The sequence below is a fragment of the Bactrocera dorsalis genome, chromosome 5, assembly GCF_023373825.1.
Source record: "Bactrocera dorsalis isolate Fly_Bdor chromosome 5, ASM2337382v1, whole genome shotgun sequence".
Taxonomy (NCBI): domain Eukaryota; kingdom Metazoa; phylum Arthropoda; class Insecta; order Diptera; family Tephritidae; genus Bactrocera; species Bactrocera dorsalis.
The window spans coordinates 46060636-46076899 of record NC_064307.1 but is presented as its reverse complement, the minus strand read 5'-3'; the positions used below and the strand labels follow the sequence as shown (position 1 = coordinate 46076899).

At 35.2% G+C, this 16264-nt stretch overlaps 2 protein-coding genes across 8 annotated transcripts in view; both read right to left on the bottom strand.

The window, feature by feature from the left end:
• Positions 1–710: 710 nt before the first annotated feature.
• On the bottom strand, positions 711–2700 carry LOC125778661 (jerky protein homolog-like). Its single transcript, XM_049457554.1, has one exon. The coding sequence runs from the start codon at positions 2566–2568 to the stop codon at positions 1771–1773; it is 798 nt and encodes a 265-aa protein (XP_049313511.1). The 5' UTR covers positions 2569–2700; the 3' UTR covers positions 711–1770.
• A 3645-nt stretch (positions 2701–6345) lies between these two features.
• Positions 6346–16264, bottom strand: part of LOC105233973 (transcription factor AP-2-epsilon) — a 110802-nt gene continuing 100883 nt past the window's right edge. For all 7 annotated transcript variants that reach the window (XM_049457422.1, XM_049457426.1, XM_049457419.1 and 4 more), the window contains 4 exons: positions 14932–15121; positions 10776–11040; positions 9041–9208; positions 6346–8965 (listed from right to left, as the gene is read on the bottom strand). In XM_049457422.1, the coding sequence (XP_049313379.1) occupies positions 8855–8965; positions 9041–9208; positions 10776–11040; positions 14932–15121 (734 nt within the window). In that variant the 3' untranslated portion in view covers positions 6346–8854. The remainder of the gene's footprint in view (positions 8966–9040; positions 9209–10775; positions 11041–14931; positions 15122–16264) is intronic.

The following is a 16264-nucleotide window of genomic DNA, read 5'->3' as shown; positions in this document are numbered from 1 at the left end:
TATCAATCAATGGATTTATTGAGAGAACACTTCAGTGTGGGGATATGTAAGGTCTAAAGTCTATGCGGAATCCCGCTTCGATTCAGGTCTTGGTGCAAGACATCACGCTTGTCATTCGCCAGTTACTAGTCGAAATGTGGCTGATACATAGATAATACTACTATATACTACCATCTATATGATTTATATTAGTTGGATTATAACTATTAGTTAATGAGATCTAGTACTTTTGTCAAGCAACTTGTGTTAGTTTACAAAAAAAATGGATCATAAAGCATTTCATGTGTTATAAAAGCATTGCTTTTTTAGGGAAAATACTGTTCAATTTGGGCTCTGCACAGGGGAAATCCACCATTGAAGAGAGATTTGCTAAGTTGGATAGAGGCGAAATGAGCACTGAGAAAAATGATGCTCTAAAGAGGCGAAAGCTCTGTGCAAAGTGGGTGCCTCGCAATTTCATAATCCAACAAAAACAATGAATAACTGAATCTGAGAAGTGTTTGAGTGCTCTTTCATCGTAATAAAACAGAAAGACGTAAAAGTCGGCTGGAAAGGTTATGACATTCGTCTTTTGGAATGCATGTCAACGACTGATTACTGAGCCAGTTATAATCAATTTCACTGCGTATTTGGTTCTTATATACTATTCCAAATACTTAGCAATTGTATAATTTTTGAGGAAGAATCCTTTAAAAATTGTACGCATACAGTAGAATCGCGAAAAAGTTAACCAAAATGTCCCAAGGGTGTTTTAATTTTCCGAAATATTAACTTTTCCAAAAGGGTTTCGATTTTGAAAAAAAAAACACGGAAATAAACATAATTTTGGTGATATAATACGTTCAATTTATTTGCATGACTGACTTTTACTCTTAACAAAACATAAACTTAGATTTAGTTTGTACTTTTTCACATTATACATACATACATATGTACATATTAATTTGTAAGGGCTGGTTTAAGGGGTAGAGACTTGTTTGTTTCTTTTCTTTTGTGTAATAGCTCCTGACAATTTTCGTACGCATATTAATAAGGTGTGATATCTGATTTTCATCATTATTGTTTTCATACCACTTTATCAAGGTATTGATGCATTCAACTGCTTCGGAAAAACTGACTTTCTGTTGTTGCATATCTTCCTCGACAACTGGTTCTTCATCTTCATTGTCAGACACTTCGAAATCTTCATCATCTTGCGTATTTTGATCGTCGTTCCAATTTTCGATGTCTTCACTGCTGACGTCAACACCACCCACCTTGGACAATAACGATTGTACCTCTCGAAGTGTATCATCGTGAGAACTATTTTATCTAATCAATGTAAGCAATGGAATTTCGTCTTCGCTGTCGTATTGATCATCGTCCCACTGTTTTATATTATTCCAAGCTTTCATAAGCACAGCTCTTGGCAATTCATCCCATGCTAATTTAAGCAGCAAGATGGCATCACGAATTGAATGTCCTTTCAAAATATTCTCAACCGGAATGTTTTCTTGTGCTACAATGTTCCATAACAGTTTAGCCCAGTATTCTAATTTGACCAGTCTTATGGGATTTTGGTCCATGGGCTGCAAAACAGCTGTCACGTTAGGTGGTAAAAGCATTGCCGCAATGTTTCCATCATCTGACTGTAACTTGTCAATTGGCTTATGTACAGTACAATTGTCAATCAGCAATAATGCCCTTGGTGTTAAATTATTTTCAGACAACCTGACAAATATTTTGGCACACTTAAAAATTTTAAACTATAGAAAAAATAAATTTACCTGCTTAATAAAGGAATGATGGAACCAGCGGAAGAATAGCTCTGAAATCATCCCAAGACTTTTGCGAGTTAGCATATTCCAATGGGTTTTCAAACCCCTTGAAGCAACGGGGGTTTGCGGATTTACCAATTATCAATGGTTTCAACTTATGCGCGTTCGCACACAACATAAATGCGATTCTATCCTTTGCTATTTTTCGGCCAGGTGCCGTCTTTTCGTTTGCCGCGACAAATGTGTTATCGGGCAGGAAACGATAAAATAATCCAGATTCATCTGCGTTATAAAGCTGCATGTCCGAAATTTCCATTTCATTCATTTTTGCCCGCAAATTATGAATGAACGGTGTTATTCCTGACTTGTCGCTTGAAAGAATTTCCCCATAAATTTTTAAGTGGCGAATACCGAATCTTTTCTTGAAATTTGCAAGCCATCCATCACTTGCATGAAATTGTTTTCCTGTGTGCAATTTGGCAAATTCGAGCTTGGCTCTTGCCTTTAAAATTGGACCACTCATTGCACAATTACGCTGTCTTTGGCTTAAGAACCATTTATACAACCTTGCCTCAAGAACGGGATATTCCGATTTATGTAAAGTTTTCTTGGTTGCAACTTCATGTGTGTTTGCCACTGCCTCCAAAATTTCATGACGTTTTTTCTTTATTTTTGAGAAGGCCGCCTTAGATACATTATAATCCAACGCCAATCGATCTCCATGAATACCTTCATCGAGTTTTCTTAAAATCTCAGCTTTTTGATGCAAATTTAATCTGATTTGCAATGATTTTCTCTGCTTTGTTGGCATTTTTTAACACACTAACCATAAACAACTCGCAAGTTTAAACGCTCATGACACACTACGTATGTATGTACCTCGCGACACCGACTATAATTTTTTACATAGAAATTCGGGGAATACATAGCAATGAGGGGAATACCTGAGCTTGTTTTTCTTGCCAAACAAACGACTGGGTTTGAAAAAATAGAAAAGCTCAAAAAAGTTAACCCAAAGTTAAGGTTGATCCTTTTAAATCTATCCGAGAGACTAAGGCTTAAAGAAATGAAGTATTTGGGTTTAGCGTATCCATTGGACTCAAACCATTGCTGTCAAAAGGAAGCATAAGAGTACTTTGCCAAAGAACATTTAGAAAATGTGAAAATTTTAGAAAATAGTACTTTAGAGCGATGAAGCAAAGGTGAATTGTATTGGAGCCGAAGGCAAACCATTTGTCCATCGCCCCAGATGTGAAGCGTATAACTTCAGACACATCACAAAAACCGTTAAGCACGGCGATAGTAGCGTGATGACATGGGGAGCGTTTTCCTGCTATAGCGTTGGACCATTGGTGAGAATGGATGGTAGAATAGACTAATTTGCTTACCTCAAGCTTCTCAAAAATACTATGGCATCTTCAGCGTTCGAATCGATGTCAGTAAATTGGTGTTTTATGCATGATCCGAACAACGCAAAGTGTCGATGCAAACTTTCGTCTTCTTTATTGGCGTAGACACCGTTTACGCGGTTATAGCGTGCCAATTGTCCTTCCTTCCCGCTGTTTGGAGCCAATTGGAGATTCCAAGTGTAGCTAGGTCTCTGCTACCCCCGCCGGATACAGCGTCGAATACTTTCAGACCTGGAGTGTTTTCGTCTATTCGAACCGACCGCTGTCTGTTACTTCGCTGAACTATGTCAAGGTCGTCTTATATCTGCTACAGTTCATCGTTCCATCGACTGCCGGTATTCGCCATTGCCAATGCGCAAAGGACCATAAATCTTCCGCAGAACCTTTCTATCGAAAACTCGTAACGTCAACTCATCATTCCGGGAATTATGAGTGACTTATAGAGTTTGGTTTTGGTTCCTCGAGAGAGGACTTTACTTCACAATTGCCTACTCAGCCCGTAGTAGCACATGTTGGTAAGAGTTATTCTGCTTTGGATTGCGAGGCTGACATTGTTGTTGGTGTTAATGCTGATTCCAAAATGGACGAAATTATCTAGGATTTCGATGTTATGACTGTCAACAGTGTCGGGGAAAGAGGATCGACACACCTCCCCTCTTCGTCATTTTCAAAGCTGCTTTTGACAACATATTGAGCTGCCTTTATCTTTTCGTACATATTAGGTTCTATCGAGTCTCCATTTTGTGTATCGGGTAGAGCGCACTTAAATTCCAATCGTTGAGCTTGTATTTATTGATTGCTAAGCAAAAAATCAAAATTGCTGAAGAACTTTGAACTGGAATCGAAGGGGCATGGTACGCAATTCCACACAATAGGTGCCAGCAGTTAGTGGAGAGCTTGCGCCGACGATGCCAAGCAATTTTGAAAAATTGTGAACACACTAAAAAGTATTAACTAAATTAAATTAAATTTTCGTAATTTCCACAGAAGTGGGCCACTGTGCTATTTCTATGTCCAGACCAAAATACACAATAGGAACTTGAATAATTAAAAAGAACTATTAAAAAATATTTTTAACTTACTTCTTCCTAAATTTATGTTATGTTAATACAAAATTTTAATTTGTTTTCTATTTATATTAATAATAAACGTCGTTTGTGTTCTCTGTCCATCACTGTACATAAAAACTGCGAATTCGTTTGGAAAACATTTAATATATTAATTTTTTGTAAAATGTAATTGAAGATAAATTAAATCTAAAAAAATTACTTATAGATCACTATGGCTAAGTATATATGTATTAATTTGGAAAAAGTAGCATTATCGGCTAGTGCTCCAAATATAATCTCTTATGCAATAATACATACATTTAATACGATATACTTTCTTTATTTTTACTACTTATCAAACTAGTTGAAAACTTTTAATTTAGAATTTAGCTATGCATTCACATGGACATACCTATAGTTTAAAGCATTTTCACTAATGTGCTTAGTTAAAAATATATATGTATATGTACAGTACATATGTATGATATTATATATGATACTTGATAAAGGTCGGTTATTCTCTGACTTATATCAGATCCAAACACACATCTATAGATATACATATGTATGTATGTAAGTATAGTACACACATCTGACGAAGTAAAAGCATTTCTCATAGAATAAATTTTACTGCCTTTCTAATTTCCATACTAATTTAAAATTTTAAGTTAAATACATTACAGATACATATCGATAGTGATTTTTGTTAAAAAAAATGTTTTATTTGTATTTTTTAATTTTTGTTCGTTGTTTAAAATATTTCAAATTTTATTTTATGATATTAATTCAAATACATAACTGTGCCATTTCGCTTTTTAGAATGTTTAAAGAATATGTGTGTTTAGCTATAAGTGGACAGGCAAGTGTTAGAGAGATTGCCAGAGAGCTCAACATTTCTCGCGAGTTCGTTCGAATGATTTTGGCGGATATTTTGTGTATGAAACGCGTTCTAGCTCGATTCGTCCTGATAAATGAGGTTTTGGTCATGAGTTTGACAAGCAATCAAGTCAAGACTTATCGAAATGGAACCCGTTTTCGGTCGATCGAATTCGCTGAAGGCCATCGCAAAAAATGCTTATGAAGAGTTTTGAGGACTGGAAAAATCGTTGCCATAAGTGCTCAATATTACATCTTGTATGGGTTACTTTGAAGGTGACAAAATAAATATTGATGAATAATTAAAAAATTTGCATTTTATTTATAATTTCCGGGTACTTATTTGTCATGATATATTTTTTACCATCGGACCTTCGGATTTCAAGAAAAAAATGGCTTACCCACTTTAAAAAAAGTAGATATTTTATTGTGAGAGTTCTTTGGAAAGGTGTTAAAAAGAAAGTTGTAGCTCTGTTTCTTAACTACAATTTTGCCTTACAATTTTTTTCTATGGCACTCGTAATTTTGCCGAAACTTGAGATAACCCTTAAAAATTCAATTCAGATCGCCCGTAAATTACTTTTTCCTTCATTTTTGTTACTTTATAATTTAGGAATTTTTTAAACTAAAGCAAGCTTTTCATGGTTACTCTTTGTTAAATTTTCTCACAAATCCAATATCTTCAGTATTCAATTTATTTGTATTTGCAAATTTACATACCACCTCAAATCCAAAAAAAAACGTAACATCACTTTTCACAAATTTGCAGGCGAAGAAAAAACGATATATTGGGTTGTCAAAGAAGTCTTGCGGTATTTTCACTAGATGGCGCTGAAAGTGCGTAGTTCTAGTTTTATTCGTCGCATCGGGTCATGATATACCTTTTTGGAAAGCTCATTTCATGCACTAACACGTGTTTGATTGATTGTCGTTTCTTTTAAGTCGTTCGTGAGTTATAGCGTCGCAAACATGGAGCAAAATAAAGAGAAAATACGGCATATTTTACAGTACTACAACGATAAAGGCAAAAATGCATCTCAAGCTCCCAAAAAAATTCGTGCAGATTATGGACCCGATACAGTTTCCATTTCCACCGCACAACGATGGTTTCAACGTTTTCGTTCTGGTGTAGAGGTGGTCGAAGATGCGCCACGCTCCGGAAGGCCTGTCGTCGAAAATTGCGATAAAATCGCTGAATTGGTCGAAAGAGACCGGCATAGTAGTCATCAAACCGTTATAAACCATTTGAAGAAGCTTGGAGTCACTAAGAAGGTCGATGTATGGGTGCCACACGAATTGATTCAATAAAAATACCGCAAGACTGTTTTGACAACCCAATATTAGAAGCCACACAAATTGAAACAAAATTTTGAGTTTTGGTTATAAAGTGGTTATATATTGGCTATATCTGATAGCGGAAGCGTACAATTTTATTCACACATATATATAATAAGATGTAGTGAATCGTAAGCAAGAAAAAGCTCAAGTTTTATTTTTTTTTTTGATGATATTGTTTAGCATTTTAGGTGATGATATGCTTGGATTTTGTGCTAAAGTGAACTAATTAATTGTGTTAAAATCTCAAGATTGTCACTGAACTATTTTTAATAAATTCGATTATTAAGAAAAATTAACATAAATTCAAAATCATATACTAAACCACTTTACAAACAAGGAAAACGTATTTCTAATTGTTACAACTTTGTAATAGAATTTACATTTTATTTCTGTTTGTTTGTCATTAATTGTTTTTATTTTTTTTACATACTTATATTCATATATGTACAAATCTTATTTCCAGGGGATTATGAAATAGTTTTATTTATAAACTCTGCCATTTTTGGCAACAAAAATATTGTATTTAATAATTTAATTGATCTATAATTAACCAGCTAGATATATTATTTTTGTTTTTTAAAGGCAGACACTAATCTCCAATGAATTTTAAATACTGGCATATTGTTCTATAATAAATAAATGCGTTAAAAGAGAGACTTAAGTTGAGTGACTCTGATTAGACGGATTTAAAAATTTATTGGAACAGAATACTATGTACAAATAAATTATGCTTTTTTGAGGCATTTGGTTTTCAAAAACAAAACATTATTATAAAGACAAGAATCGAACGTCAATGGTCGAAAGGCCCAATTTTCGACTACTTTTTGCAGCAATTGAAGCCGTATGTCAGCAATAACGTTCGGAATGTTCTCTGCCAAGGCGTCAATCGTCTCGTCCCCACAAAAAATAGTCCGGTGGTGTTGAATCGCAGCATCTTGAAGCCCACGCCACGCGGCCACTAGAAGAGGTAATGCGCTCACCAAAAGTTTTCTTCAACATATTATAATTCAGGCTCAATAGCGTCCCCCATTGATTGTAACCTTTTAGGCGGATTAAATTTTGAAGAAATCTGGTCCAATGATTACCTCTGCCTATAGAGTGATTTTTTGTGAACGGCGTCTCAAAAATGGCTTGTGGATTATAATCATTCCAAATGCAAATTTTTTTTTTATTAATGTACCTATTCAACCAAAAGTAAAATTCATCGTTGAAGAAAAGCGGAAGTAGCGGCTATCTTGTTTTGAGCCCATTCACCGAAAACGCGACGAACTTGATGGGTTTTCGGCTTCAATTGTTCCACAAGTTAGATTTTTCCAACAAACCAAAATTTTCCCAAAAATCTTCCATAAAGTAAATGAGCGCAACTCTAATTGTATAAATCAAGTAACAGCTGTCAAAAAGACCAACTCCGAAAAAAGTAATGCCTCATTGAAAACGACACGGCTAAAAAACATCCGTTATAAAGAGCGGTGAAAGTTTTTTGAATGTTATGCTTTTTGAACACGGCAACAAGTGCAGCGTTCAACAATGTTTAAACCAGTGATAAAGGGATGCCCAAATTATTCCAGTGCGCCTTAAAACTAACGTTTTTTTTACACATTTTGAATTGTAGGCAAATCAGACAAATACTTGTTTTTGAATATTTAAATTAAAACCCTAACATTTGTTATGAGAAAGTATTAAAATATTTGCTTTTTGTATGATTTCATGGTATATTAAAACAACTTAACAACAACAACAAGTGATTTCAACTTGTCAGCCCTTATTTAATAAATGTGTTTAGTCATTTTTACGTTCATATGTATTTTTGGTAAAATTTCCAGCCATTCTAAACCTCTTGAATCGAGTCAATTTTCATTTACGCTCTCACTTCCAATGACATGAGATTTGGACATCACTTCATTTCTCGTTTAAAACATCTACTCAAGGAATTTTATGAGGGAAAGGTAATAACGCATGTGTTTAACACTTCTTGTCTTGAGACGATAACTTCACCAAAGTCTTAAAGTTAGACATTTAATCAATCTAAATAAAAGTTCTGTTAAATGAAACCTTAACGAATGATTCTTATTATAACTGGCGGGTATATGTACATATGTGCGGAAAATACCTTCAATACTCTTTTAAAAAACAAACAAACTACAGTTAATTTGTATTTCATGGAATATTTATGCATATGTATCTATACATACATACATATATACATAAGTATGTCTCAAAATTGTAATTATTAACAAATAGTATATTTATAACTGCATATGCATATACATTACGAATTAATAATAAAAATAACGGTTTAATCGATATTAAAATTAAAATTACGCTCGATGAACTAATATTTTATTTACTTTACTTAAACTTATACTTTATTTCGTTTAAAACGATTTTCTTGTTGTGTTTAATAAAATAAAGCAAACCCGGCCTATCATTTCTTGTCACTATCAATTTTGTTTTTGTCCAGCGAGGAGGACACCATGCCGCCACTATTTGAAGGATATAATTTATCTAAATAGTTGAGTGATTCATTGAGAAAAGTCTGAAATCGAGAGATGGTACCATTAGTATGCTGTCAGCAATCATTTATATTTTTAACGAAGTAGAAAATCGTTACCTGGAAAGCATGCAGTACGGCCATTATAGCGGGAGATCCAAACCCATGAGTAATTAAAGAGAAGTGTGTGAGGTGACGCTGCATAGAAGGTTCCAGTAAATGTTGTGATCTCGTGCCGTATTGTGTTGTGCGGTCTTGGCTAAGTACTTGCATTAGTTCCTTTGTTATCTGAATACATTATACAAAATTAAAATATGTAGTACTTACAAGAATATTTTTAAAAAATTTAACTTTGTAAATGACGGTAAGCCAAAACAAGAAAAAAGCTATAATATCCATCACAGGTGCATTTCTTATAGCCTTGAAGTAGAAGCCCAAAAGTGATCTAGTGACTGATGCCCAGAGCATACAGAAATTATGGAGGGATAACTTCTTCTGTCTGCTGAATGGCAGTGAAAGCATAACACCAGGAGAAGGTTCCCCACTCAATAACGATGGAGCAGACATTCCATTGCCCGAGCACAAAGAAGTTCGAATAGCAATTATCCGTCTGAAGAATAACAAAGCGGCGAGGGCCGATGTATAACCGGCCCAGCTATTCAAATACGACTGTGAAGGACTGATAAGGAGCATGCATCAGCTCCTTTGTAGAATATGGTTGGACGAAAGCATGCCCAACGATTGGAATTTAGGTGTGCTCTACTGTGAGATAAATATCCTCAATATCACATATAAGGTTCTGTCGAGCATACTATGTGAGCGATTAAAGCCAAGTCAAAAAACTGATTGGATCTTATCAGTCTAGCTTTAGGTTTGGAAAATCAGCAACTGACCAGATATTATGCGCCATGCGTCAAATCTTGGAAAGACCTGTGAAAAGAGAATTGACACGCACCACCTCTTCGTCGATTTCAAAGCTGCTTTTGACAGCCGAAAAGGAGCTGCCTTTATGCCGCGATGTCTGAATTTGGTATCCACGCAAAACTAATACGGCTCTGTAAACTGACGTTGAGAAATACCAAGGATCGGGAAGGACCTCTCCGCGCCATTCGATACCAGACAAGGTTTCAGATAAGGCGACTCCCTATCGTGTTTCGTCAATATACTCCTGTAGAAAATAATTCGAGGTGCACTTCTGAATAGAAAAGGTACAATTTTATGCAAGAGTATACAACTGCTCGCGTACGCTGAGGACATCGATAGAGATTGGCCATAACAACTGTGCATTTAGTTTTGCTTTTTCCAGGTTGGACAAAGAAGCGAAGCAAATGGGTTTGGTAGTGACTTGGCTACACTTGGAATCTCCAATTGGGAAAAAACTGTGGGACTACTTCGCGTATAACAGACAGATGGTGGTGGCTAAAGTACATACTTGTATATACGCATGTTTGAATATACATATATTTTGGGTGCTACGTATACTTAGTGGCAAACGGTAAAATAGCCATGGTTTATGTATAAATACTACCAGAACTGAATTATGGTCCAAAGGAACTACTTTTGACATTTCTTCTTCTTAGGATATACACATATGTTTATTAAAATGAAAATGTATCAACATTTAGTTTCTCTAATTGATTTTAAATATATAATTTTATATGAGGGTCATAACAATTAATGCAGTGAAATTAGTTAGTATGGTATAAACTCATCTTAAAATGGATGGTTTCGGAAAACCACTATTTAAGAGATACACTAATCTAACTATATGTCACATTTTAGCCTAGCCGATTCCAATTTATTTTTATTTTCAAAAACTAAGAAAACGAAAAGCTATCTGAAGTTGTAGTCTTACCTGCTGTGAATGAATAAGTAGTTCTTTCCTGCGATATGATTCTTGGGGCTCTGTTTGATGTCTAATGACGTATTCGGCTAGCTGACGAGCTGGAAATTCAGTTTCACAAACGAAATGAAAATCTTTTGCCAGATGAGTAGCTTCGCCCTCTACTAAGGACGTGAGTAATGTGACATTGGCAGCCTTTCGTCTTCCCGCAGGTAAATTTAAACCAATTTTTTCAAGCTTTTCTCTTAGTAGGCGTCCACCGTTCTTGCTCTTAGCTCTATAGGAGTAAAAATATAATAAAATAAATAAGTGAGGAATGTTAATATTCAACCGAATTTTTTTTATTTTCTCAATTTGTAAGTATAGAAGGAAATGTTGTCTGCAGTTGGGAAAACTTTATATAGAAAAATATTGCACGTAAACGTAAAATTCGATATATATCTTTAACTCACCTAATATCACTAAGTTTCATTATTAAAATTCGTTTTACGTCCGGGATATGGATCAACCTAACTAACACATATCACTTTATCTATCTATAATATAAAAATGAATCGCAAAATGTTTTGCTAAGCGCATAACTCAATAACCCTGGACCAATTTGGCAAATTTTTTTAATGTTCGTTGAAGTTCAAAGATTTATCTTACGGCGAGAAAAATTCGAATAATTGCCCTTTTCTTGAGGCTCGAGAACGACTGCACCAATCCTGATGAGATATTCAGAGGTTGTTCGTTGTGGATCAAGGAAGGTTTAGAAATAAAAATATCTTATACTTTTCATGAAAAGTCGGAAAATTGGATAATTCCAAAAAGTAACTTTTTTCCATACAATTGTTTTTTTTTCAATATTTTGATTTGTAAATTATTTGAATCCTTCAATTTCGGTCGCTTATTTTACCGACCACACCCATTTTATTCCTGAAATCCTGGGACGGTATACTAAAGCCGACCCACAAGTACTCCCAGGATGCGATGTGGAATTATGGGTCGCGGTCAATCACCAAGCGATCGTCACGATGTCACAGCACGACTTTTCAAACAACAGTTACGATGTTTGAAGGACTTTATCTTGCAGCAACGTATGGTATATATGGTGCTATTAGATGCTGGATGTACTCTGTTGAGCTGCAAAAAAGAGGTTTGCTGCACGCACACATTCTTCTTTGGATAGTGGATGGTGATTCCACCAGATCAAATTGATGAAATCATTTCTGCGGAAATTCTTGATGTAGAGAAAGATCCAGTATTATACGAAGTGACGAAAACCAATATGATTCATGGACCTTGCCTACACCACTATTCCACTTCGGTTTGTACGTCTAACAATAAATGCACGAAACACTATTCACGTGGTTTTTTTCGGAAACGGAAACTGGAAATAATGAAAATCCCTCTATCGGCATAGCTCACCAGACGACAATGGTAGAACTTAGAGGAGTGAATACCGAAGTCGACAACACATGGATATTACCATATTCGACACTATTGTCTAATTCACATTCAAAATTCATGTCAATGTTGAATACTGCAGTGAAATCGATCAAATACGTTTGCAAATACGCCACCAAAGAAAGCAACATGGTGGGTATTGGCCTTGAACGAGATGAGATCAGCAAGTATCAAACTGCAATAAAACGCTTTGTAGGATATTTACTTTCGCAATTCATGAACGTTTTCCGACTGTTGTGCGCCTCGCAGTTCATTTGGAGAATGACCAAAGAGTGTATTTCAACCCAGAGAATACATTACAGAACAACAAAATTGATCTTGACGAGTTTTTTCTCAACTTGCGTCAGTGATTCTTTTGCGAGAACATTGCAACTTTTTGAGAGGCATGCCTGCAATTACAATTGCTGGAACATAATACTCACTGGAATCACACGATGCGAAAGCTACTTCGCATGACACTGAAGTTTGTACGCTTTTCGCGAAGATTATTTCGACATATCAGCCTTCAAATTCACGTCAGTTATGGGATACGAACAAAAATGACATTGCCGAAGACATTTTACATCGTATTCGCTAAGAATTGGAAAGGGACAAATTTCGGTTGATACTTCCAGTCGTTTGACAATTCACTTCAATGAAATGTGAACTCATCAGGAATGTTTATGCCAACATTGGCCAAATTATCGTAACTACATTTGCTTGAGTACACGTACAATTTTAGCTGCCAAAAATACGAAGCCGTGAATTATCCAGTGGAATTTCTAAAATCTTTGGAGAAGCTTGGTATGCCACCGCATTATTTGTGTCTCAAAGGACCTGTCATTATTATGTTTCGCAATCCTCATGCGCCGAAATTATGTAATGGAACCTTACTGTTTCCACTTGAGTTCTAACGATTTGCCTTTCAGTTCGAACGTATTCAGTTTCCAGTCAAAATTGGATTTGCGATAGTTATATAATATAAATACATTATTTTTTCAATAGATGGCTTTAGTAATCTACAGCTGTCTTTGTCAAGAGTTACTCCTCAGCGATTCGAGCAACCTGTTCCACTTTCTCAAACAAAAGGCAGCAGTTAGAACAAATTCTTTTTTTGCGATAAAAAAAAAAGTTGCTAGAACCCTTTATTTTCGTTATCTATAAATTATAATAATTGATTTAAGCCCTAAGTTTTAAAAATACAAGACAAAATTAATTTGTATTTTCATTTGTTACATACATATTTAACCGTTCACAATAGTAAAACTGATCCAAAATATTCAAAACAAAACTTGGTAGCATTGAAGATAGTGGTATCCCACTTTAATGATATATCCGCTTACTCTCTTGTACGAATTCAACGAAATACGAATTATACGCAAATAAAACGGAAGCCAAGCGGCTGAAAATGTAAATATGTATGTAAGAGTCAATCGCTATTTTGGTTTCAGTGATTCCGTTCCAGTAATCCTCTGATATACAAATTGCCTAAAATACCGATAAAACCACAGAAATCATCAAGGTTGGCGGTCGTTTGGGAATCGCTGCTGAATGTCAACAAAGCCGATTCATTTCTGAAATGGATGGTTAATGGTCACTTACTATAACGACAAGCAAAACGGGCGTGAGTTGGCGCAAATGCTGATCAAGCCAAAATTGCATGTCAGGATTGACTTGGAATCATCTCAATCTCATCAATGAAATTCTTTATTCATGGGAAAGTACATTCGTACGTACTCCATGAGTCACCATTCCGGAAAAAAGTATGGTTTGGTGCGGTCTATGGGCCAGCGGCCGTACTTCTTCCGTTATGATTAAGACCGGGGCGTTACTGTAAATGGGAATCGCTATCGCTTAATGATAACCGAATATTTTGGATGATGTGGACTTGGACAATATGTGGTTTCAACATGACGGCGCCACAAGCCACACAGCTAATGTCACTATCGATTTATTGAAAATCAAGTTTGATGAACGCGGCCAGTCAATTGGCAGCCTCGGTCGTGTGATTTGACGCCGTTAGACTATTTTTTGTGGGATTACGTCAAGTCTATGGCCTATGCCAACAAGTCAGGGACGATTGATAAACTTCGTACGAATATTGAACGTGAAATTGCAGCAGTATCGGCCGATTTATGTTTGAAACCGTCGAAAATTGGGTTCAGCGTCCGCGGTGGCTATGCAAAAGAAGAAGAATATTCAGATCTAAACTACATTATGATTAAAGAAAACATGCCCACTAAATATTCCATCTAAATTCTACCAAATAGTCAGAAATCACTACATTTATACTCAATAGTTTGCGGTCAGATTTCATTCTAAACTATAGTACATATATCAAACGTCTTATATTGTATGTGTAATGGGGTCTTGAAAAGTATATTTCTATGATTTTATTTTTCAATATCTACCCTGGTCCCTGATTTTAATATTTTACAGTGAACAAAATCTGATGGAATTTGTAGTTCTACCGACAAAGATATTATTAAGCACCAAATTTAATACAATTTGTGGAGTAGTTGCTAAAATAAGTGATTTTCCCTAAAAGTGGACAATGCCATGCCTGTTGTCCAGAAATCAATTGGTCATCATTAACATTTTTTTATAAACCCTCTTATTATATTGACTTCTTACGATTTACAAACAACCTTTGCATGAACAAAGCTTTTAGCAACATCTTTCGGAAATATAACAAATTAAGATATGGGTGAGTATATAAGAAAATATTTATGCTACCAACCTTCGAAGAACTCCGCCAAGTAGAGACGCGTTTAGACATTCTGGAGGTGATAACCTTCGTTGAACTTCAGCAATTGTTACTTTGTATTTGGACGTGCTGGATAGAAGGCTAAGTCGTCCCGGAACAGCACAAAATACCTCACTGGGGGAACCAGAGCCAATATTACCAAGCTCTTTCCCACTTTTAATACCTTTAATGAGTTATAAAGAGAAAAAATTTATTTAACATAATCCGCTTTTGATGAACTCATAATATGATCATATTTTTTTGATAAAGAAAAAACTATATTATTTTCTGGCTGTTGGATTAAACTATTTTTTTCGAGAGTTTGAGTCATAAGTAAATATTATTTTTCATAATAATGTAATTTTCGAAGCTGGCCTAAAAATCGTCATATTTTCCTTCAAATTTCGAAATTGAGCGCATAGCAAACTAAATACAAGTATTAAGTATAGTTAGTATGTGTATTAGAACAAGTAAAAATTTGGGCAACATCCACGTTTTCCTCTCATTTCAATTGCATAAAATTTTTAGGCCAAACTTATATGGCCTTATAACAAGGCGTCGAAGTCGCACCTTCGAAAAATATAACAATTTTAAACTACTGGACTAATTTTTGATATCCTTAGGAATGTTGTCTAGTTTTCGAAATGAGGATATAAGAAATAATGAATAGAATTGGAAGCAATTTCTTAAAGACAGATACACTAATTAATTAAATATTGTAAGTCTTCTATTAGCTGAACATAAAATTTTTAAAATAATTACGGGACCTGCAACTTGCCATAACGTATCGGAAAATCATGACATCTTAAACTTTTACATTTCTTTAAAAAAACTCTTGCTGGATGACATACAAAAATGAGTTTACGCAACTACAATTCTCAACGTAATATTATCGGTACGTTATAACTTGTAACTTTATGAGACTCAATGTTACACATGTGGGGGTTATGTGTAACATTCAAAAAACATACCAGAAAAGACGATAGATATTGCTATGTGTAAACTTTGGCAAAAAACTTGTCGAAACTATTAATAAATCTTTAGGCGTGACCTGAATCCCTAGTCACTTCCCTGAGTTTGAATTTAATTTTGTCCTTCAGCGAATTATGTTTTATAGCTTTGATCGACTGAAAACGGTTTCCACGGATTGGCAATTTCAGTTTGAGAAACAAGAAAAATTACACACACGAAAATCCAATTGTTCTTCCACAATTCCGATCGTTTTCGACGGATGTTCTTACGCAAAGGTCTCAATCCGGCCAAATAGAACTCCTTATCGCCTGTACTCCGGAACAAATTCATCATGCACCAAACTACGAGTATCGAA

Coding starts and splice junctions, on each gene's coding strand:
- LOC125778661 (XM_049457554.1), bottom strand. CDS start 2,568: ATGCCAACAAAGCAGAGAAAATCATTGCAAATCAGATTAAATTTGCAT.